At 37.5% G+C, this 24,475-nt stretch overlaps 2 protein-coding genes across 8 annotated transcripts in view; one reads left to right on the top strand and one right to left on the bottom strand.

Annotated features, from left to right (window-relative positions):
- The window catches only part of LOC127832467 (thioredoxin reductase 1, cytoplasmic-like), an 89,035-nt gene that overhangs the window by 52,478 nt on the left and 12,082 nt on the right, over window positions 1–24,475 (top strand). For 4 of the 7 annotated variants that reach the window (XM_052357962.1, XM_052357959.1, XM_052357963.1 and 1 more), the window contains exons 15-19: window positions 815–971; window positions 1,667–1,774; window positions 5,320–5,415; window positions 6,957–7,091; window positions 7,916–8,914. In XM_052357962.1, coding sequence (XP_052213922.1) covers window positions 815–971; window positions 1,667–1,774; window positions 5,320–5,415; window positions 6,957–7,091; window positions 7,916–7,978 — 559 coding nt within the window. In that variant the 3' untranslated portion in view covers window positions 7,979–8,914. Of the gene's footprint in view, window positions 1–814; window positions 972–1,666; window positions 1,775–5,319; window positions 5,416–6,354; window positions 6,400–6,956; window positions 7,092–7,915; window positions 8,915–24,475 lie in introns of those variants that run through there. The other 3 variants (XM_052357960.1, XM_052357964.1, XM_052357965.1) reach the window with 2 other exon arrangements.
- LOC127832472 (uncharacterized) overlaps window positions 20,184–24,475 on the bottom strand; it is a 30,206-nt gene continuing 25,914 nt past the window's right edge. Inside the window, exon 2 of the mRNA XM_052357973.1 lies at window positions 20,184–21,458. Within this exon, the coding sequence (XP_052213933.1) occupies window positions 20,777–21,458 (682 nt within the window). The 3' untranslated portion in view covers window positions 20,184–20,776. The remainder of the gene's footprint in view (window positions 21,459–24,475) is intronic.

Genomic DNA, 24,475 nt, shown 5'->3' with positions numbered 1-24,475 from the left:
CGGGATTTTGTTTTTCGGAGGTTTTTACGCAACGCTTTCAGATATTGAGCTGATTTTTGGTATGTGAGTCTACCTACATGACCTGCAGGTGAAGTGTGAGTTTTGTTCCTGTCCTTTGATTTTTGGCAAAGCTATGGGTCTTGGACTTAAAACATTCTCTAAAATAGCTGTGGTACAGTTTCAAAGCACAGTAGTGGGTATTGTGTTTCACAAACGCAGGTCTTCTTTAGGTTAGTTTTCAGCTCAACTATTCCCAAGTAATGTCTGTCAAACAAGTGTGTGATGTCTAAATTTAGCAATAAACAGATATTTATGGGCTTTCCTTTGGGCTGCTTAGAGAAACTCAGAAAGGTTTTTAGTCAATCAATTTGTTCATGCAGCCCAATGCTTGTGTAAGCCTTTACAAATATTAAGCCATAATTGTTTGAACACAGACATTGATTGACAGGTCTCTGTGTATTGATGGTTAAGCACATTTTCATCAAATCTCTCAAATATTGAAAGGTAAATCAAATCAGCTGCATTCTGAGAAAACCTCGCTTTATGCATGTGCTGAAAGTGTCATCCCTTGTAACTTTTGTAGGTGTCAAAGTCTAATCAGGTACAACACTTTCCGCTTTTATGGTGTTTGATCTATTTTGCTTAAAGGACGACTTTACTTAGTAAAAATCCAGTTTAGGCAGAAAGTATTGTCCCTGTCCAGTCCGCACAGGCTACTCTTTGACGACTTTTTAGGCAGATGCATTAAGACCAGTTTTCACAGAATTAGGCTCGTATACAGTTATCTATAGGAACACCATTTCCCCTCTTGCAGGACAGGGTTCATCCCAGTGAATGACTGTGAGCAAACCAACGTGCCTAACATCTACGCTGTCGGAGACATTCTGGAGGACAAACCGGAGTTGACCCCCGTTGCTATAGAAGCGGGAATGCTCCTGGCTAAACGACTGTATGGCAACTCCAATGTACTGGTGAGTGTGAGCAGGCATGGATGATGTTTATTAGAACAGCAGGTCAGGGTGGAAAACTATAAACCCTTTCCCACTTAGAGACGTATTTTGACGAGTTTGTAGTCTCGTAGAAAGTTATATTTAATTGAAGACCTTTCTTACGAAATTCAAGTTTTTAAGGCTTCATTTCCAACCCTTAGATACTGATGAGCAGCAAACAGCATAAAACCTGAACAGACTGAGAGTTACTAGCAGGCTGTTCTGTTTTTTTTTATGCTGTTTGCACATAGCAATTTTCACTTTGCCTCTTAGTAGGAAAGGGTTAAATGTCACCTGTTGTAGTTTTTGTTCAAATTTGGGGCCATTATAGAGACCTATTACCAATGGAAAAAAAGTATGTACTTTTCCCAAATAGATCATCTCCCATCCACCCGTATAATCTAAACCTCTATAAATATAACATTTAAAGTCTTTGTTATCAAATAAACTGAAACACTAATTTTCAAATCCATGTCAAACAAATGCACTTTTTCCCAAAACAAAGGCACAGTGCCCAAATCACAAACTTGTGAAAAAAACACACTGATACCAATTAAAATTTTCTCAAGGTTACACAATATTTTTAGATAGCACTACTTTACACTTTGCATTTTGATGCCCTTATGTCTACATCTAATTGTCACCTATTCCTTGACAAATGTGACTGTCTTTTGCAGACCGATTACAAGAAAGTTGCTACAACAGTGTTCACACCCATAGAGTACGGCTGCATTGGCTATGCAGAGGAAGATGCTATCAAGGAGTTCGGGGAAGACAGCATTGAGGTGTGTCAATTTCATAAATATGCTTTTAAAACTTATATCATAAAAATTATAATTAAATTATTTAAATTCTATAGCGTACATAAGAGAGAGCAAATATTGTCCACCATTGCCTAAAATTTTACTTTTCAAACTCTGCAAATATTTCAACATGATTATCTTTTAAAGCTTTTTTTAGCTCACCTGAGCACAACGTGCTTTTGGGATCGCCTTTTGTCTGTCGTGTGTTGTGCGTCCGTCGTTCGTCATCAACATTTTGCCTTGTGAACACTCTAGAGGCCACATTTCTCGTCCGATCTTCGAAACTTGGTCAGGACATTTGACCCAATGATTCCTGGAATGAGTTCGAAACTGGGTCATGCTGGGTCAAAAACTAGGTCACTAGGTCAAAAAAAGGAAAAACCTTGTGAACACTCTAGAAGTCACATTTGATGCCCAATCTTCATGTTACTTTGTCAAAATGTTTGTTTCAATGATATGTTGGTTGAGTGCAAAAAGAGTTCCGGTCCGGTGAAAAACATGGCCGCCTGGGGGCGGCGCAGTTTTCCTTATATGGCTTTAGAGAAACCTTGTGAACACTCTAGAAGTCACAACTTTTGCCCAATCATCATGAAACTTGGTCAAAACATTGGTTTCATTGATATCTTGGACGAGTTCGAAAATGGTCTAGATCGGTGAAAAAACATGGCTGCCAGGGGGTGGGGCAGTTTTCTCTGTATGTATATAGTGAAAACATGTGAACACTCTAGAAGTCACATTTTTGGTCCAATCTTCATGAAATTTGGTCAGAACATTTGTTTCCTGGATACAATGGTTAAGTTCGAAAATGGTTTGGATCGGTAAAAAAAACATGGCCGCCAGGGGCGTAGGGGGTCATTTTCCTTATATTTATAAGTAAAAGAGCTTGTGAACCCTCTAGAAGGCACATTTTTTGGCTAATCATCTTGAAATTTTGTCTAAACATTGATTTTAGAGATATCTTGAACGAGTTCCAAAATGGTCATGATCGATGGAAAAACATGGCCGCCAGGGGGTGGGGCAGTTTTCTCTATATGTATATAGTGAAAACATGTGAAGAGTCTAGAAGATACATTTTTAGCTCACCTGAGCACAACGTGCTCATGGTGAGCTTTTGTGATCGCTTTTTGTCCGTCGTGCGTCATCAACATTTTGCCTTGTGAACACTCTAGAGGCCACATTTATTGTCTGATCTTCATGAAATTTGGTCAGAACATTTGTCCCATTGATACCTGGGTCAAAAACTAGGTGGCTAGGTCAAAAAAAAGAAAAACCTTGTGAACACTGTAGAAGTCACATTTGATGCCCAATCTTCATGTAACTTTGCCAAAATGTTTGTTTAAATGATATGTTGGTTGAATTCAAAAATTGTTCCGGTCCGTTGAAAAACATGGCCACCAGGGGGCGGGGCATTATTCCTTATATGGCTATAGAGAAACCTTGTGAACACTCTAGAAGTCACAATTTTTGCCCAATCATCATAAAAATTGGTCAAAACATTGGTTTCATTGCTATCTCGGATGAGTTCAAAAATGGTCCAGATCAGTGAAAAAACATGGCCGACGGGGGCGGGGCAGTTTTCCTTATATGGCTTTAGTAAAACCTTGTTAACACTCTAGAGGCCACATTTATTGTCTGATCATCATAAAATTTGGTCAGAACATTTGTTTCTTGGATATGACGGTTGAGTTCGAAAATGGTTCGGATCGGTAAAAAACATGGCCACCAGGGGGGGGGGGGGTCTTTTTCCTTATATTTATATAGTAAAAAAAGCTTGTGAACCCTCTAGAAGTCACATTTGTTGTCCAATCATCATGAAACTTGGTCAAACATTCAAGGGTTGAACGGAAGACTGTTGTAACTCATATTAAATAAAGGAGATACTGCAGTTTTCCGTTCAGCCAATTTGGTTTTATGGATATCTTGTTATGATATCTAGGCCGAGTTCCTTTATGGTTACGGTCTGTTGAAAAACATGGCTATAAATGGCTTTATAGTGTAACCTTGTTTACACTCTACTAAGAAATTACAAATGTACATGTTGAATGAAATTTATGCATATTATTCTATTCATGATCTCCATGCAGTGATCTGAATATTAATTTTGCTGATAAGATATACAGTTAAATTGCCAATTTTTTATTTATTTATTTTTATTCCTTTCTGAAGAGGATTATCATGATGATGATTGGTTGGGGATTAAGTGCAACAAACATATTTATGCCATCTGAAAACCCTTTATTTAATATTCTCAAATTTTTTAGAAGTAATGTTGATTTCACAGAAAATAACTTAGGGGAGAAACAACTGTAAATAACTTGAATTCTTTTTGACCTCCAATCATGAATGCATGGCTTGTCAGGAATGCACTCTTATTTCTCCATTGATCCCATTCATCCACCTGCTTATCAGCAACTAATTAATTCTCTATTGACTGTGCCTGAATTGTTCTGGTACAGTAGTAATTATTGATGCCTTTTGAAAAAATGGTAATGTGATGTAACAGGCTTGCAGCTTAAATGCCCTTAGTCCCTAGAAATAGGCCCCAGCTGGGAACTCACATCAAAGACCTTCAGACTCATAAGAGTGGAAAAAAAATTGTTATGGCACACAGTTTATGGATGAGGTCGGTAGTTTTGGTGTGATTATCAAAGATTTGTGTTTAAAATAGGGTTGATTGTTGTTTTAATTGGAAATATCATTGCAGGGTGAGTCTGAAAATAGTTCCAATTTGTTTAAAAGCAAGGCCCTGAGGTGGGTGGCAGATTTCTTTTTATTGCTACATGTATAGTGAAACATTGTGAACTCTCTATAAGTCACATTTAAGTTCAATCTTAATGAAACATGCTGAGAACATATGTTCCTATAATATATTGATTTACTTTGAAAATGGATCCGGTGCTTTGAAGAGCATGGTTTCCAGGGGCGAGCGAATTTCTTCTTGTGAACCTTATGATAATATTTATGCTTCATGAAGTTCTTTTATTATTTTGAACTCCACCTTTCCAGAATAGTTTAGTTCCTTTGGGTCTCAGGTGAGCGCCTTAGGCCCATGGCCCCCTTGTATCATATTTTGTTGCAAAGAAGCTAATTATTTATTTGCATTTATCATCGATTTTCAAAATTTAACACATGCATTTTTTGGCTGGTTGTTAAATTTTTATAGCCGCTCTAAATCCTATATACGAGGGGTGTGCCTATGTGAAAATTATGTGCGTTCTGGGAAAACTGGGCTAAATGCATGCACAGACTGCACAGGCTAATCTGGGATGACACTTTGCACATGCATTAAGCCCCTTTTTCTCAGAGTGCAGTTCTATGTATTTTGACGAATTTGTAGTCCCTTAGAAAGTTTAATTTTATTAAAGACCTTTCCTACTAGATTCAAGTTTTAAAGGCTTCATTTTCAATACTGATGAGCAACAAACAGCATACAACCTTAACAGGTTTTATGCTGTTTGCACATAGCCATTTTCACTTTGCTTCTGAGTGGGAAAGGGTTAATAGTTTGTCTGCCTCCGATTTTTCAGGTGTACCACACCAACTTCCACCCCTTGGAGTGGACCGTGGCCCACAGAGAGAACAACGCCTGCTACGTTAAACTGGTCTGCCTTATACCCGATGATGTAAGATTGCAACGTCAGATACGTAGAATCAATCATTTCTTAGCTCATTTTTATTTTGGGAAGCATGTTTTCATTCGTTTTTTCCAGAAATCAGTTTATGTACAATATATATTAAAGCAAACTAATTCCTTTCTGACCTTGTACTCATTGACCATAAAGTTAAACAATTTGTAAATTAATTACATTAAATCTTTATCAATAAGGTCAGTCCATCCTAAAGTCGAGATTCAATAGCTAAGAGGGGTGGCTTACACTTAAACTGGTCTGCACAGACTAATCTGAGACATTTATTTCTGCTTTTATGGAATTTTTGTGTTTAAAGGAAGTGTTTTCTAAACAAAAATCCAATATAGGAGGAAAGTTTTGCCGCTGATTAGCCTGTGCATATTTCCCAGAGTGAGGCTGAAATATGTTAAACCAAAATGGGGCTTACATAATGTTACTTATCCGTCCATCAGATGAGGGTGATTGGTTTTCATGTTCTTACATAATGTTACTTTTTTTGTCCATCAGATGAGGTTGATTGGTTTTCATGTTCTTACATAATGTTACTTTTTTTGTCCATCAGATGAGGGTGATTGGTTTTCATGTTCTTACATAATGTTACTTTTTTTGTCCATCAGATGAGGTTGATTGGTTTTCATGTTCTTACATAATGTTACTTTTCTGTTCATCAAATGTGGGTGATTGGTATTCATGTTCTTACATAATGTTACATTTCTGTTCATCAAATGTAGGTGATTGGTTTTCATGTTCTTACATAATGTTACTTTTCTGTCCATCAGATGAGGTTGATTGGTTTTCATGTACTTACATAATGTTACTTTTCTGTTCATCAAATGTGGGTGATTGGTATTCATGTTCTTACATAATGTTACTTTCCCATCAGTTGAGGGTGATTGGTTTGCATGTTGTTACATAATGTTACTTTCCCATCAGATGAGGGTGATTGGTCTGCATGTTCTTTAATTATACTACTTTCCCATCAGATGAGGCAGATTTGTTTATTGGCATGTTTTTACGTTATGTTACTTTCCAATCAGATGTGGTTGATTGGTTTGCATGTTCTTACATGATGTAACTTTCCCATCAGATGAGGGTGATTGGTTTGCATGGTCTTACATCATGTAACTTTCCCATTAGATGAGGCAGATTTGTTTGCATGTTCTTACATTATGTTACTTTCCCATCAGATAAGGCAAATTGTTTGCATATTTTTACATTATGTTACTTTCCCATCAGATAAGGGGGATTGGTTTGCATGTTCTTACATCATGTCACTTTCCCATCAGATAAGGCAAATTGTTTGCATATTTTTACATCATGTCACTTTCCCATCAGATGAGGGTGATTTGTTTGCATGTTCTTACATTATGTTACTTTTCCATGAGATCAGGGTGATTGGTCTGCATGTTCTTACATTATATTACTTTCCCATCAGATGAGGCAGATTTGTTTGCATGATTTTACATCATGTCACTTTCCCATCAGATGAGGGTGATTTGTTTGCATGTTTTTACATAATGTTACTTTCCCATCAGATGAGGGTGATTGGTCTGCACGTTCTGGGACCGAATGCAGGAGAGATAACTCAGGGATACGCAGTGGCCATGAGGCTCAACGCTACCAAGGCTGACTTCGACGCTACCATCGGTATACACCCTACATGCTCGGAGGTAATACTGCGTTATTGAAAGCTAATTTTTATGCCCCTGGTAGGGTGGCATACAGCAGTTGAACTGTCCGTCAGTCTGTCTGTCAGTCTGTGCGTCTGTCTGAAAACTTTAACATTGGCCTTAACTTTTGCAATATTGAAGATAGCAACTTTATATTTGGCATGCATGTGTATCTCATGAAGCTGCACATTTTGACTGGTGAAAGGTCAAGGTCATCCTTCAAGGTCAAAAGTCATAAAATACAATCCAAGGGAAGTAATAAACTTTAAAGGGAGATAATTTCTAAACCTGCCAAATGATATATTGAAAATTTTATTTCAAAGCGGCGCAATAGGGGGCATTGTGTTTCTGACAAACACCTCTCTTGTTATGAGCCTAATGTTCTGTGAACACTAGGCTTAGTGCATGTGCATAAAGTGTTGTCCCAGATAAGCGTTTGCAGTCTGCACAGGCTCGTCAGAGAGGACACATTCAGCTTTTCTGGAAATTTTTGTTTAAAGGAATACCCTTCTAAACAAAAATCTAGACTAGGTGAAAAGTGTCGTCCCTTATTTGCCTAGGAATACAATTTAGACACATTTGAAAAAAAAGCAATTTTTAATATTGTCCTGCCTAAAATTAAATCAACTGCTGTTTAAAAAAACAAATTTTATTATTTTAGATATAACTTCTTCATTAAATTTTTAAGTAGACTATTATTTTCAAAACATAAACTCACCAAATCATAAAGGTCACAATATATTTTAAATTACATTTAGCAATGAACATTGAAAATCATGTTTGCAGAAATCAGTTGTAATTTAAATGGTCAACCTTTCTTGCAGGTGTTCACAGTGTTGAACGTGACCAAGCGTAGTGGTGGCGACATCAGCCAGTCTGGTTGCTGAGGTTAATCCCTGCTGCTGACCCCAACCACTGTAAATCTGTAACCAGTCGACTGTAACTTAGCAACGGTTCCCTAGCAACTGTGGAGTTTCTCGCCATATGACATTGTATATTCCCCACCCCTAAAAATAACAACAGAAAGTGTGAAACCTCTCAAGATTTTACATGGAAATACACAGTTATATTTCAATTAGTAATGGGGAAAAAAGATTTAAATATTCTGTAGTGATCGGAAGTGATTTTGAGAAATAAAAGTTCAGTTTTTATCTGACATTATGATGGACAATAAAATGAGTGACCACCTGTGTCGGGAAGTATTTAGTTAAATATGTGTAATAAGAAACACCTAGAAATGTCTACAGGTTTGTTCGGAATTTGCAGTTATGTGACTGGTTCAAAATTCAGTGGTTTCAGCAGCAGGGCTTTGCACCTACAATTTGTGAATCAGCCTAGGTTTAACAGCCTGTGTGCTGTTTTAATGATGGACTGGTCTGCAAACTCCAAATGGAGCCAGACTGGTTCTGATATAACCTAGACGGATTCACAACCAAGCAAGAACAATTGTGATACACATTGTATTATTATTGTGCTATTATAAGGTTTATTATGTAATTCATTTTTACCTGTAAAAGTTATATATAAATATTTTCAATTCATTTTGGTAGACCTAATGACCAGCATGAAAAAAAAGAAAATATACAATTTGCATGAGTTTTCCTATGAATATGTTCTTTTATAAAGACTGATTACCTACATTAATTGTGTTAACTGTTATTCACTGTATTTATAATAACGCTTTTCTGTGCTATTAAACTTGACTTGTTAAACTGTTTAAAAGTGTTTAAATGTATGATCTGAGACAGTGAACTTGGACTTAAATGTTTATTGATTAAACTGTTTGTATTGTGCTATTTGTTAATTAAACTGTCTTTATTGAACTGAAATGTTTGTATTACGTTTTTATCAAAAAAGTTTGCATACCCCCCCCCCCCACCCCCGAACAAGAAAAAATAGCTAGGGAGACATGTGAACCATGCATGGTATGCAAATCTGGTATGGTAAAACAACCATTAATCTACGTCCACAGTGAAGGTCACAATAAGAAGTCAATGTCAATTTTGCCATACAACGGCTTTAACGTTCCTGTCTAAGCCATAACTTTGACGTATATTGATGGATTTTGAAATTACTTTAAAAAAAATGTAAATCATCATAAGAAAATGTTTCAGAAGTAAAACCAGTCTCCCAACATGCTATGTTCATAACAAATAAAATACAAACATAACTTTTTGTACATTAAATTGCTACAACAATCTTTTAAAGAAAGGACGCAAAATACAAAAAATACTGAAAATACTTCCAAGTTCATTTAATTTGGGGAGGGCTTATCTCTTTTCTGATAACATACTGTGACTGCCATAATCTACTTGAGATATATCCACTGATAAGAAACATTTCAGCACCCAAAAAGCCATGAACCACTTGACACAATTGGCAGATCTGTATGGAATCATACATATCATTGGTAACTGGTATCAATTTGAGATCTTCCTTTGCGGATTAGTTTTAACCTATTTATTTTAGCTCCATTGCATTTAAAGTACTAACTACTTATTTGAAACGCTCTTGAGTCCGTTTCCTGGGCCTAGAACCAGTACATGGTGTCTTTCGGGGAAATTAAAAGAACCCTACAACAATGGGGATCCAACCCGTGACCTCCAGGTCGCTAGTTGGACACCATATCAATTACACCACGCTGACCATGGCTGGTTACCATATATATTTGTGAAACTTAATAAAGTAAGACAGCAATCCTCTGTGTGACCTTAAAAATTCAATCCAAATAATTCTCATTCATGAAACCGGAGGTTTGCGCTCTGTGTATCCGTGAGTCTGTGTGTCTGTCAGTCAGTCTGTCACACTTTTCTGGATCCTGCGATAACTCTAAAAGTTCTTAACATTTTTTTCATGAAACTTGAAACATGGACAGATGGCAATATGGAGATTATGCACGGCATTTCATTTTGTTTCTACGTCAAGATTTCTAGTTGCTATGACAACAAATAGACTAGAAATATTGCTGAAAATGGGGATTCGATTTTTATTAACATCTACCACGAAAACTTAAAAGAATTACGTCCCTTGAAAACAAAGGGAGACAATAATATTACTGCTTCATGTGAGGTAGGGGACTTTTATTGCTTGGCAATAGTCTTGTTATTAATGATATCAGTACTAATTACGCACAAAACCATAAACATATTATACTTTATTGTAATTAACAGCCTCGGCATTGAGTATGAGCTTTAACTCCACTAGCCATAACACTTGGAGGGTGAACAAAACAACTGTCATCGAAATGTTTCAATCACATTTTAGAATTCTTACTCGAATTGAAATTACCCACTTTCCCATAAATTTCCCTCCTTCAAGACAGCCTGAATCTATTTCTTACGAGAAACATCGTCCTTGGCGGGAAAAGTAAAAAAAAATCCATTTTTTCCCTCATCAGGACGTTCCATGCACCCGAATGTAACACACTGCGTCATGCCGATTAACGATGTTCCTGCAGAAAAAAACGGTTGTTACACACGCTTTCAATAAAATTTAATGATAAACTTAAACAAAATACGTTGACGTTAAGCGCAAAATTTTCAAGCCCCAGTGTCGAATAACAATTGACGAATCTCTGTGTCAGGCGCGTTTTCGGGAAAAATCATCGGGGGATTGTTTAAACAAACCTTTTTTGATGTTTTCAATCGTCTAAGGATGAATTCATTTATAAAATAGCAACTTGCGCTAAAAACAATACCTTTCTACTTTAGTGATACAATCCAATGCAAAAGCAGTCACATGGCAGGAAGGGTGTTCTCACTGAGACGTGATTTCAACCATCGTTAAGTAACGTTACGTTTTCAACTAACGAGTACTCATTTGTGCTCCACTAAATCGAACACTACAATCTGTGTTTTCTTCCATTTCGGGTGCTGGAGGTTTCGGTAAATGACAAGTTCGGTAAATTGATTTATATAGTAAAAGCCGTGGAGGTTTCGGTAAATTGATTTTATAGAGGAGGTATACCTACAACGAGGTGTTAATGACACCTATTATCGGCTTACAATAACATTAGAGGCATTTATTTGCAAACTGTGGATTAATTTTGAGTTGAGTAATTAATGCTATGCCTAAGGTAAAGAATTAAGGGAAATGAATGAGCTACCTCTGAAAAACGAATTCTGTTAGGAAATTTTTGGTTAATTTTACGATTTAAATAACGCAATACTGTTGTTTTTTTAATTGGTGCTTTTATTTAAATAACATAATAGTAATAAGAAGTAATGATTTATGGCGGAATCAATGTAAGCTCTTCAATTAAGTTTAATGCTATTTTAAAAAGTTTCTTGTAAAATATGATTTAATAAAAATGATTTTATGTTGAATTTTATATTTATTTATATGTTTTATTATTTCTTTCTGGTTGAGAAAAACACAAGAAAAAAAAACAATATATAAAATTTAATACGTGTACGTAATTAATAAAAAGTGATATAATGATACGCGTTATGTTTTATAATTATGTTAAGTGCGCGTGCCATTGAACGTTGAGTTAAGCGAAGAGGTACACATAATTGAAAACTGATAAAAATGACATCTAACACAACGCCAGCAGAATGAATACACTGTGTAATAGCAAGCTGCTGTGATGATCATTATCTTATCAACTTAATACACAGGCACCTGGCTACTGTACTGGAACAATGGGTTTTACGGCCAAAATAACTGATATCATTTTTTGCCTAAACAAATCGGTTCAATAAAAAATAATAACTGATTTCTTTGTAATCCGTTTTATTTAGCAACAAGTAAAACATGGATGCAATATATATATTTGAATATTTCATGTCATTTAAAACAATAATGAGGGAGTAATCACATATTAATAAGATACATTTTTGACACACTACAATATTAATACGACACATTATTATCATTCAGATTTTCCGCATGCTGATTTAATTTAATTACATTTCTAATACAAATGAGATACATGTACGACACAATTCAATTTAATGTTACATTTCAACCATATCAGTCGTTCATCGTTCAAGACTCGTCGTCGTCGAGCATGTGGTGGACCGCTGTGGATGGTCCCAGGGCATTGATGTGGCTGATGATCATTTCTTATTTGACAATGGCCATTATAATTTTATAATTACCCAATTACATAATAATGTTATTTTTACCACAAATAAACATCCTTTGATGTCACCACCAGTATTTTTGGTAAACATGATTAAAGAAGGAAAACGTTTGTTTATTTCACAGTTTGAAAGTTACTGGTCGTGTATGTAAAAACTCGGCCACCAGTGTTAAAGCATGTTCACGATCTTAACATACATATCTAGATTATTTTAAGAATAATACCTTATGTGCTGACCTGATTGTAGGAAAAAGAAGCAAGAAATTTATTTATATAAGAAACAAACATATTTGATCTTAGTATTTTAAACCACCGAAACTTAACCATTATATAAACATGAGGTAGTTTGCTAACATAATGAATATGTTGCCCAGCTCTTGCCACGTGGAGGCCACCTCTTGTAAGAGCCACATTATTATATTTTTTTTAACTGATACGCTTTAATTAAGGTTTTTATCAACTAATTGTTTAAAAACATATATAAAATACAAAACGATCATGACCTAAAGATAAACTTTTAATATATAATTTACCTCCATCGATTAGAATATCAATAGGTTGCAAGCCTGGATAATTAATAATAACACTTTGCAAACATCTCTAATTTGATAAAATCAAGTCCGTACATTTAAACAGATAAATTAATTAGTGCCAAACAACTCAATTAATGTACATCAAAATTAATCCACAGTTTGCAAATAAATGCCCCTAATGTTATTGTAAGCCGATAATAGGTGTCATTAACACCTCGTTGTAGGTATACCTCCATTCTATACATAGATGGTGACGTCAATGTGTATACAATGGGTATGACACAATGGGTATACCTCCTCTATAAAATCAATTTACCGAAACCTCCACGGCTTTTACTATATAAATCAATTTACCGAACTTGTCATTTACCGAAACCTTTATAACCCCTTTTCTTCCATTTCAACCTACCGGATGTAACTGCAACCAAGTTATCGATTAAAATATGGTTTTAACAGAAGATGAATACAGGCCACATCAATTGATACAGGTACGAAAATTGTTATTTTTTAAATATCAAAGAGAACTACATATCATACGAAATAAATATCGCGGTACCGATGCGTAAAGTTTGTGCGTAACGAAACAGCGTTAAAACCGACTTACCAAGTATGCAGCGCGACACGTGTTTCAACCAGAATGTCGAAGGTTGTTTTTTTGACAAGTGGCCAATTATTTGATTAAAAATAAGATTTTTTTCCTTGATAAATACCTTTAATAATACATCGTTATTTCAATGTCAAACTTTTCATCATGCACAAATTTGCAATCAAAGTTTAATTACATATAAAGTATCATATAAAATTAAGACAACACGTGCAACTGGATCTTATGACTTTAATTTTAAAGTCCACTTGACAGGACAAGACCTATGCAATTTACAAAATGATAATGATAACAGTATTTTCCAAAATCATTAGATTGAACAAAGACATGCACAATTACAGATGTTATGTTTAAGTGTGTGAAAAGTTAAAAAGTCAAGTTGAGTTGTATACATTTGTATATAACGAGTTAACACAGTTCGGATTTACAGATGAACTATACATGTATAATTAGTTACAATAGTTAATTGTTACAATTGAACACAGTTTCATTAAAATCTAATTACAATACAAATAACACTATTTTATTGTGATACCAAAGATGGAAAACGAGAAATACGTTGCCGTAGGAGCAGGCCAGCAAATAGCGGACACAGGTAAAATTAACGCCGTAATCGAGCTTGGTGAATATCTGCTGACTTCTAACAGAACCCAAAGACTTTGCAGAACCACAAACACGCTGGCACTGTACAATATGTCGTTGGAGGAAATTTTGAGACGCGTTTTCACAACAGACGAGATTGGTCGCTTTGGTGCTGTTAAGGATATGGCGAAAATATCACCGTCTAGGTTTGCAGTTCTGATGTCGAATGGCGATTTGTGGATTATGGAATTGAATGAAGATCTTCTTGGGTTTCGACTGGTCGAAAAACTTTCCCTGGCACAGAATTCATCTAGTATATGTTACCAGCGTAATTTCATTTTCGCCGCAGTAACGCGTTTTGCAAGAACGAGCTATATTCAACAGACGCTAATAAAAGGGGAGGTACAAGAACCAACGACTAAGGAGTCTGCAAAACGCAAGTACAAACACAGTCTGCTGAGCAAAAGCATCCGTATATTAGCTGTTGATCCGGATTTTGTGATGTATGTTTGTGACAAGAAACGCAAGCTTTTGTATATATTTGGTAAGGACACTTTCTCTGATTCTCTGATGATTTCCGAAAAAACAACTCACAGATACAGAGTACTGGACATCGCAAGAAGCGCTGAAGGAGCGACGTACATGGCGACAGACTCGAGTGATGGAGTGGTTGTGCTCCACAAGAATCGCCAATGAACCTTCAACAATTTTTTACCAATGTCAAAACTCGGCGGGACCCCGACCGCAGTTTCGTTAATTGAGGCTCCAAGTCCGCGATTAGTGGTTGCAGTTACATCCGGTTGGTTGAAATGGAAGACAACAAAGATTGTAGCGTTCGATTTAGTGCAGCGCAAGCTTTAGAAGTCGTTGATAACGTAACGTTACTTTTCGAGAGTTGAAATAACGTCTCAGAGCGGGCATTCTTAGTGATATGACTTCTTTAGTGTTAAATTGTAACATTGAAACTATACTACTTTCAGTATTTTTGTATAGTATGTCGTGTTTTAAAGATTGTTGTATTGTTTAGTAGAAAATATTTAATGTAGGAAAAAATATTGTTCGTTATAAACATTAATTATTGCAGGCATAATTTATTGATTTAAACAGTAGGCATTCAAGTATGTTCACACATAACAAAAATTCGTTCAATATTGTCTGCGTATAGACAAAAATATAATTATTATATTATTCTAGTATGTTTCACATACATGTATTCTTATATAATGTAATAGTATATATATTATTTGATGTATTAATATATTTACGGTAAATATATTAATACAAATCCTGAAAGTGCGAATTTGCTCCAACACGTCCTGTATTGAACGGACTTAAAGGTGCGGTACACATTTAAGATTTTGTCTGGAACACTCTATGATACAAACAAAGAAAAACATGATTTGTCACTATTAGATGACATATGCTATATAAAATGCTCAAGTTGAACAAGCTTTTTATGGCGAACATTGATTATTGCTCTCTAAGCGTGACCTTGACCTTTTATTTAGGAATACAGATGGTAACCGTGACTCCCCAATTTCTCATTGTGTTCTTTTGTGGTAAGTTTCTTTTAAGCACGATGAGTACCTTCAACTTTAAGGTACGTAGCCAGGCGTTATTTAAAATGCATTAATATTGATATTAAGATTGATTAAAGTTCAAAACAAATTCATATTTATTAAAATCGCAAATACTGGTAGTGGTCACAGATGACGCACACAATACGTTACGTTCAATGACGACTTTTGAGCACTTGACGCGGTTTGTTCGGATGAGCAAAATGAATGTCGCCACAAAACGATAAGCGTTTGACGCGAGCTGACATAAACAGATGAAGCGCATATGATATGGTTCAGCGATGAGGATTCTATACATCGCCATGGGGTTGCTTTCATCGTTAGCCAGTCTCCAGCAGACTCATTTCCATCCGTATAACAGCGAAACCTCACAACGTCACAATCATCCAGGTCTACGCATCAACAGCTCAATACAAAGACGAGGAGTTTGAACAGTTCTATGAACAATTAGAACGCATCATAGTAAAGGTCCCCAAGAAACACATCCTCATTGTCCAAAGCGATTAGAACGTCAGGGTTGGACCAGATGCATAGCAAGACTGGTCAGGGGCAGTAGGTAAATTTGGCTTAGGAGAGACCAACGACAGAGGTTTGAGACTTCTTGATTTCGCCAGGAGCCACCAACTCACCCTAGCCAACATGCTGTACCCACACAAACCGTCAATAACAGCGATCTTCCAAACGGGCAAGTGCAACACCAGATCGATTTCATACTGGCGCCGCAACGGTTCATGTCCAGCATCAACAAGGCGAAAACAAGAACGTTTCCTGACGCAGACATCGGCAGTGACCATGTCTTAGTGCTCACCACCATCAGGTTCAAGTTAAAGAGCAAGCACATCAAGAAGAACCCTCGCATTAGATTTGACTTGCAGAAATTGAAAGATCCAGTGATAGCAGAGGTATTTGAAAGTACATTTATGTGGCAAGTTCGCATCCATGAACATCTTTAATAATTACATCGACATCATAACCAACAGCATGAAGGATGTCCTACTGTCATCCTACTGTCATCGGCCGAAGAAGTGCTTGAGAGAGAGAGAGAGAGAGAGAGAGAGAGAGAGAGAGAGAGAGAGAGAGAGAGAGAGAGAGAGAGAGAGAGAGAGAGAGAGAGAGAGAGAGAGAGGGAGAGAGACAGACAGACAGACAGATAGACAAACAGACAGACAGACAGAGACAGAGACAGAGAAGAAAGAACAAGCCATGGGTGACGACCGAAATCATGGACCTATACGACAAAAGAAGAGAGCTGAGGCATGAAAAGTACACCAGCACAGACTCTATGGCAAATTACCAGAAGGCGAACAGGAAGGTAAGGAAGAATATGAAAGAGGCCAAGGAGGAATGGATTGAGGAACGACGAAGAGATGACCACAGACAGCAGTAAGAAGGCCTACAACACCCGCAGGACCCTCACGAAGATCAGTCAGCCCAATGCCAGTGTTATATCAGACGCTGACGGGAATCTCCTTACCGAGAGTGCCGCATCCCTAAACAGGGGGACTGAATACTGCAATGACCTCTACAACTACCCGCTTCAACCAGAATCCAGTCTCCTTCAGAACGATCCCTTACACGAAATGGACGACGAAAGTCCGTTCATTTTTAAGGCAGAGGAGGACGAGGAGGCAGAACGTAGTCTTAAGGCAGGAAAATCTCCGGGAGTGGACAACGTCCCTTCCGAGCTGATTAAATAAGGAGAAGCCACGACTGCAGCAATGACGGCACTATGCTAAAAGATCTGGGAAGGGAACAAAGTGACCCAAAGAGTGGACCCAGTTACTGGTCACACCCCTACCAAAAAAGGGAAACCCCAAGTTCTGCGAGAATTACCGCACCATCAGCCTCATCAGTCATCCAAGCAATGTCATGCTACCCATCAGCCTTAATCGATTGAAAATTAAGGCCGAGGAACTGCTTGCCGAAGAGCAGGCTGGATTCAGAGCTTGGCGGAGCACATTGGCACAGATCTTCAACTGCAGAATCATCATTGAAAAACAACTGCAACACCAACGCTAGCTCTTCCACAACTGCATTGACTTGAAGAAAGCTTTTAACCGCGTGTGGCATGATGGCCTATGACATATTATGAGAGGACTCAACATTGACAAAGGGCTGGTGCAAGTCATTCAAGAACTCTGCGGAAACGCCAGTCGCGCAGTACTTCTCAACGGACATCATAGCAGAAGAACTTCTTTAGGACATCAGTGGGCGTCTGTCAGGGATGTCTGCTCTCTCCCGTCCTGTTAAACATTTTCCTTGAGAAGATAATGCAGGAGACTTCTCATGGTTACAAGACCTCTATCTCCATCGATGAAAACCCATCTCCAACTTGAGATTCGCTGATAATATTGGCCTCATGGGTGGCATCAGCAGTGCACTTCAAGATCTCACCAACAGACTCTATGAAAGATCAGGAATATACGGGATGTAGGCCAGCACTGAGAAGTCGAAGATCATGGTGAACAACATGACCAACACCAGTGGAGACATAACCATGAACGGCGAGAAGCTAGAAGAAATGACAAGCTTTAAGTAGTTGGACGCAACCCTGTCCAAGGATGGTACCAGTTCCGCTGAGGTCTGAATACAATTTGTCATGGCGACCGCAGCGATGGCCCGACTGAGCAGGTTGTGAACAAGCAGTTCCATCAGCTTAACTACCACGTACAGGCTCTGGAAGTCCCTCGTAGTATCGATCCTACTATACGGCTGCGAGACCTGGACGCTTCACTCGGACACAAAACGCATGATACATGCATTTTAAGTTTTTAACATAAATGTATCCGAAGACTGCTCCGCATCTCCTACTAGGATCACAAGATCAACGAGTACGTCCGAAACATGACTGCAACACTTGTTGGTCCACAAGAGCCCCTACTGGCGACCGTCAAACGACGAAAGATGGCTTGGTTTGGGCACGTCTGCAAGTACGACTTTCTGTGCAAGACTGTTCTCCAGGGCACGCTATGGGGAGGTTTACGTTGAGTCCGTCAGAAAAAAAGCTTGATGGATATTGTAAAGGAGTGGACATCCATTCTCATGGATATATTACTCTCAGCAGCACACAGAAGACCTGACTGGAGGAGGGTTTCTGTATCGTCGTCCCTCATTTTCCCCAAACGGCCAAACCGGTCAAGGGAATTATAGTGATGATTCCATCCGAATGATAACTCTTTCGCAGCCAAACGTTGCATGTGTTCTGGTTAAGGATATGTAATTAGTTTATGATTAGGTTTAAAATGCTTTCCTCACGCTTTACAGACTAAGTGTACGTAATAAACAGACGTGAACAGATAAGTGCTATTAAACATCTAATAGCTAGATGATTACCATTTACATGCTCATGTTTATAGATATGCACATGTATATGCATGTATGCATGCGTGTGAAATACATCAGTATTTACATCAGTTTAATCACACATATTATAGGGCAACATTGAATACAAAGTCCGTGTTTGACTTGAGAGTGGATGGACTTGTGCAATGCCTATCACACTTCAAGTAGATTTATTCAGTTAACAATCGTTGTTTGAAATAAGCTGCATAGTATGCTGGTAACGGTCGTTAATTCAGCAAAGTTATAGTAAAACACAGACGACGCGGTGTATTTGTCGTTTTACAATGCATTCTCCGTACATTGCTCACATTTCTTACCTACTTGGCGCCTAGCAATGAGGCCAGTGTATGTGAACGTACAGGTCCGAACGGCCCTTATTAATAATAACGGATACCTCATACACTTTTATTTTCGTTTCTTTTCCGTTTTTTTTGACGTAAACCCGTTAAAAAATACTTGATCAATATAAATATAGACTGTTAAAATAAATAATAGAGAAGTAGCTCCACTAACGTATCATCAGCAATATCGGTTATTTCCAATCCTTTTCCTTCGGACGGGATTAACCGGACTCAGTCTTCATGCTCTTGGCGTGGTAGCCCGATGTATCGCTATATTCTCTACAGATAATTCTCTCTGTACCACTCTCTAAACTCAGTCTTTATCCCGTTTTCATTCTATCACCTATATTTGATTTTCAGTTAAATCATCGCTGTTTTCTTGGACCATAACCTAATATAATATTTCCAGTTAAACCCTTCATCATCTCTAAATCTGCTTCTTCACTGTGTATGTCCTGTCTTTCTTTTTCTTTTACATTATTTCCATTAAACCACTTCTTCCAGTTCTTTCTGTCCCCTTTCTTTTCTCTATATTTTCTCTCATCCCCCCTTCTCTCAAATCTTGATTCCATAACTACTTATCTCTCTCCAATCTCCCCTATTTCTCATCTCTCCTCATTAACCTCTACTCCTCTCTCTCTCTCTCTCTCCTCTCTCTCTCCACCCTCTTCGATCTCTCTCCTCTGTCGTCTCTCTCTCTACTCTCTCCCCGAGAGTCCCCCCCCTCTCCTCTCTCCTCCTCTCTCTACTTCTCTCTCTCTCTCTCTCTCTCTCTCTCTTCTATCTCTCTCTCAAGCTCTCTCTCTTTTCCTCTCTCTCTCTCCTCCTCTCCACCCTCTTCTCCCTCCCCTCCCCCTCTCTCTCTACCTCTCTTCGCGGTTATTATGTTTATCCACTTTTCTTTTTCATCCCCAGTCGTTCGTTCACAATCCTTTCATTCGCTCTTACTCCTCAATCACTGAACTGTTCGTTACGATTTAGTCCTCCTTTCTCGATTTCGATTAATCGTTGATAATCGACAAATGAAACCAAACCATGTATTTATTGCGTAAACATTATACATTTTATAGAACATAACTATTTAACATGGAAAGGACCATAGACATATAGCATTTTACCTGGAGCATGAGCGTATGCCATCATACGCATGACAATATAAACATGCAAACATATATCAATATAAAACACATTCAACCACTATGGTGTTAACTCACGTGTGTTAATAGCCATCTAACCGAAGACCAGACAGTTGGTTTACTGAGTGGTAGACAACAATACTGCAAAAGTAATTTTGATTCAACCATATGATATAACACACACACACATGCAATTCAAATGAATGGGCTATAGGTACTTTTACATTGTTAATTAATGGTGTCAATGTATACTGTTCGCATTGCATAGTGTATATACCTATATCATAGCCACAGTGAAGTAAGAACACATTATATAATAGCAGGTCATGTGTACATTAAACATATATTTAACTTTGTAAAAAGGTTTCGATATCAATAGCATTTGAATTAACACGATCTATTATAAAGACAATAATGTTTTAACTATTTTGTTGTTGTTAAGCAATGAACAATAATTATACATTCTGAACAAGTTTATGTTAATTCACGGCTCGAAGTCGCTCGCGTCTGCTCCCGAAGCATTTTCGATTAAATCGAAAAATAGCAGCTTCGTTTTCTTGCATATGGAGCCGTAAGAAACTGCAAACATAAGTCGCAGCTTTGGGGACTTAATACAGACCACTGCGGTCGGGGTTCCCCCAAGTTTTGATTTTGGCAGAAAACTATTAAATGTCCATTTCCGATCACGATGGAGAAGAACAATTCCGTCGCTAGAGTCTGTTAAGAGATAAAACGGTCCCCTATTACTTACAGCGATATCGATTACTCGATATCTATGACTTGTTTCTTTTGTAAGAAGTTCACATTCATTGTCCTTTTTTAACACTTGTAATTCTTTTCGTTCCACGTCGCAAACATACATAATTAACTCCGAGTCCACATGTAGAATCAGAACATTTTTGCCGAAGAGACTTTCATTGACTTCATCATTCTTAAATTTTCTGATGTTCGATCCATGATGATTCATTTGCCTGATATAACCATGACTGCCAAAGAGTGGTGAAAACGAAGCGAAAAACGATTCCCGTTGAAAACAAATACTCGTGCATCCTCTCTCCAGCGATATTTCTTTGACCATTGGCAATTCGATAGATCCTTGGTCATCTGTCAGATCGTATATCCAGCACTTACTGGCACTAAAACGTCCAGTACACAGCACTGCAAACCTTGATGGCGACACTTTTGCCATATCCGCAAGTGTACCAGAACGTCCCCTTTGCGTCTTCGAGAAATGAACATTCTTCTTCTCGTCCATTTCCTTGCTTAGTATCAAAAGACGGTTGGTTTTCCTGTTGGTTATTAGGACAAAGTCACCCAGTACTAACACAGCGCTGATTTCTCCCTTACCAAATATTTTCTCTTCCGCGAATTTCGCAGAATATTGTGTTTTGGTGTCCATGATCGAAGTAAAAATCCGAGTTTGTTCAATGAGATCAACCTTTCAATAACTGCGTCGATCTTTATTTTAACGAGCTATAATGCGTCAGTATGGAAAAACCGGTAACCATAGTTTCAACGTTATTTTTAGAAACCAATAGTTGCAACATACGCACGCAATGTCATATCAATATTTTAGCGACATGGTTATCCATAAAATATTCATACCGCTCTTATAAAAGAATATGAAAAATAAATTGCACCAGGAAGAGGAAATAAACAATTATGCAACGACACAAAATTGTGCTTTTTTCAGCGGACGATTCGTTGTTAAAATCGAAAATGTGTAGACCGTTTTTAATAAAAGAGAACAAAAACATACAGCTTTAATATTTTGTCAGGTTTTGGTTTATTTCCAAACATTGGATCCCGCATTTCTAGGTGACACAATTTCATCGTTATCAGAACAGCTATTTGCTCGGTGGGAACGAAGCATGTGATACAAAGTATTCGTGATGCTTACCACCCACATACCAAAAACAGATGAGAAAAGATGATCAGATAAGTAAATTGAAAAGAGCAAGTCTAAAGAGTACGGTATTCTTTGTCCAGTTATACAGACCTATATAGCATTCATGTATTACGCTTGCGTTTATCTTCATAGAAAAGTTTAACGTATAAATGTTTTAATCAGGGTGTAATTTGCTAGATATATTGACCGGTATTTGTTTGAAGTTTGATTTCCACGTTTTAATAGCAGACATGTTTTGGCAAATTTTAGTATGGTCAAATGTGTTATAATGAACATGCAAAATAACACTGTGTAAATAAAACCGTCAAATGCCTTAAATTACGCACATCAGATGTTAGCGTTAAGTGTATGAGAAAATATTGAAATCAATAGGCCCATACATGTATATGTCACTTTTGTGCTAATGACCTAAAACTAAACCATTCATCATGTATTACATACAACTGCAAAAGAATACAAATGTTAACTCTTGACCTCTAATGAGAAAACGTTCTTCAAATCATTCGTATTAATGCGGAATTCATTCACGACAGTTTTTTCGTGTAAAACATTGAAACAAAAGTATGAACTGTGTTTTTCGTTTGAAAGTCAGGTCCCCGAACATGTGCTGAAAAGAAAGTAAATAAATCAAGTCATTATTAGAGACAGAAATGCGTCGTGAAAATACTATAATCGTGATTCGTGTTATATTTTACTGCCCACACGCGCACATTCTGTTTATTATAAGAGAAAATGATCTTCGCACATCCAAAATCTTGAAGGCCCAGTAATTGAACAAACAAAATTTGGACGGATTTCCCTCAATAACTTTTTTATTCCGATCTGGACACGAAACAAACGAGGGAAACACAAACAATGTACAGCCGAAACGGAGTAGTATTATTTAAAATAAATATATATATTAACAGGCTTACCGGGTGAAAAGCCATTTTGTAAGTCAGTTCCAAATAACCTCACTTAAATGCAGTCAGCTTTCACATACGCATGCCCCCCCCCCCTCCACACTTCATCCTTAATTGTAACTGATTTAAATACAACAACCTCTAAAAGAAGGGACGCCAAATACTTATAGTACTTTAGTGTTTATGTTAACATCCAACACCAAAGCAGTCATATGTCACTAAGAATGCCCCCAACGAGACGTGATTTCTGCTCACGTATTGTAACATTACGTTTTCAATTTAAGAATATTCACGTTGGCGCTCAACTAAATTGAACACTACAATCCTTGTGTTCCATTTCCACCAACCGTATGTAGCTGCAACCACTAATCGCGGACTTTCAGCTTCAATACACGTAACTGCAGTCGGGGGTCCCGCCGAGTTTTGACTTTGGTAAGAAATTGTTGAACGTCCATTCGCGGTTTTCACTGAGCAGAACCACTCCATCGCTCGAGTCCGTCGCCATGTACGTCGCTCCTCCGTCGCTTTTTGCGATGTCCATTACTCTGTATCTGTGAGTAGTTTTGTCGGAAATCATCAGAGAATCAGAGAAAGTATCCTTACCAAATATATACAAAAGCTTTTGTTTCTTGTCACAAACATACATCACAAAATCCGGATAAACGTCTAATATCTGGATGCTTTTGCGGAACAGAATGTGTTTGTAATCGCGCTTTTCTCTGTGTTTCACCCAATCAATGGGTATCTGTTGAATATAGCTCTCTCCTATAAAAGGCGTCACTGCGGTGAAAATGAAATCACGCTGATAACATATACTCGATGAGCTCATTGCCACGGCTATTTGCTTGACCAGTCGAAACCTTCGAAGATCGTCATCCAATTCCAAGATCCACAATTGGCAGCTATCAAAAATCCACATATCGCACCAATCAGACACCAGAACTGCAAAGCTTGAAGAAGATATTTTCGCAATATCCTTCACAGTTCTCGAGCGACCCGTCTCAGCTCGTTCGAATACGTGCCTTGTTATTTCCTTCAACGACATATTGTACAGTACCAGGGTGTTTGTAGTTTTGTTAGAGGTCAGTAGATATTCTCCAAGCTCGATCACGGCGTTGATTTCACCTGGGACCTCTATTAGTTGCCCTGGTCCTATGGCAACGTATTTCTTGTTTTCCATCGTGGGCATAACACTGAAATTGTTCAAATTATATTTTTTGTTGAATTGCGTTTTCTTCAACTTAACTTTATTGTAACAAACAAAAGTATAATGCATTTCATATGTAACTCCGACCAGTGTTCACGCGTTATAAATGCAACTTAATTTAGCTTTTCACTTGTCACATACTTATTTATAGTATAAATGCAGTAT

This window comes from Dreissena polymorpha, chromosome 5 (genome assembly GCF_020536995.1).
Source record: "Dreissena polymorpha isolate Duluth1 chromosome 5, UMN_Dpol_1.0, whole genome shotgun sequence".
Taxonomy (NCBI): Eukaryota; Metazoa; Mollusca; class Bivalvia; order Myida; family Dreissenidae; genus Dreissena; species Dreissena polymorpha.
The sequence above is the reverse complement of the archived record's forward strand: the minus strand, read 5'-3'. Positions and strand labels throughout refer to the sequence as shown.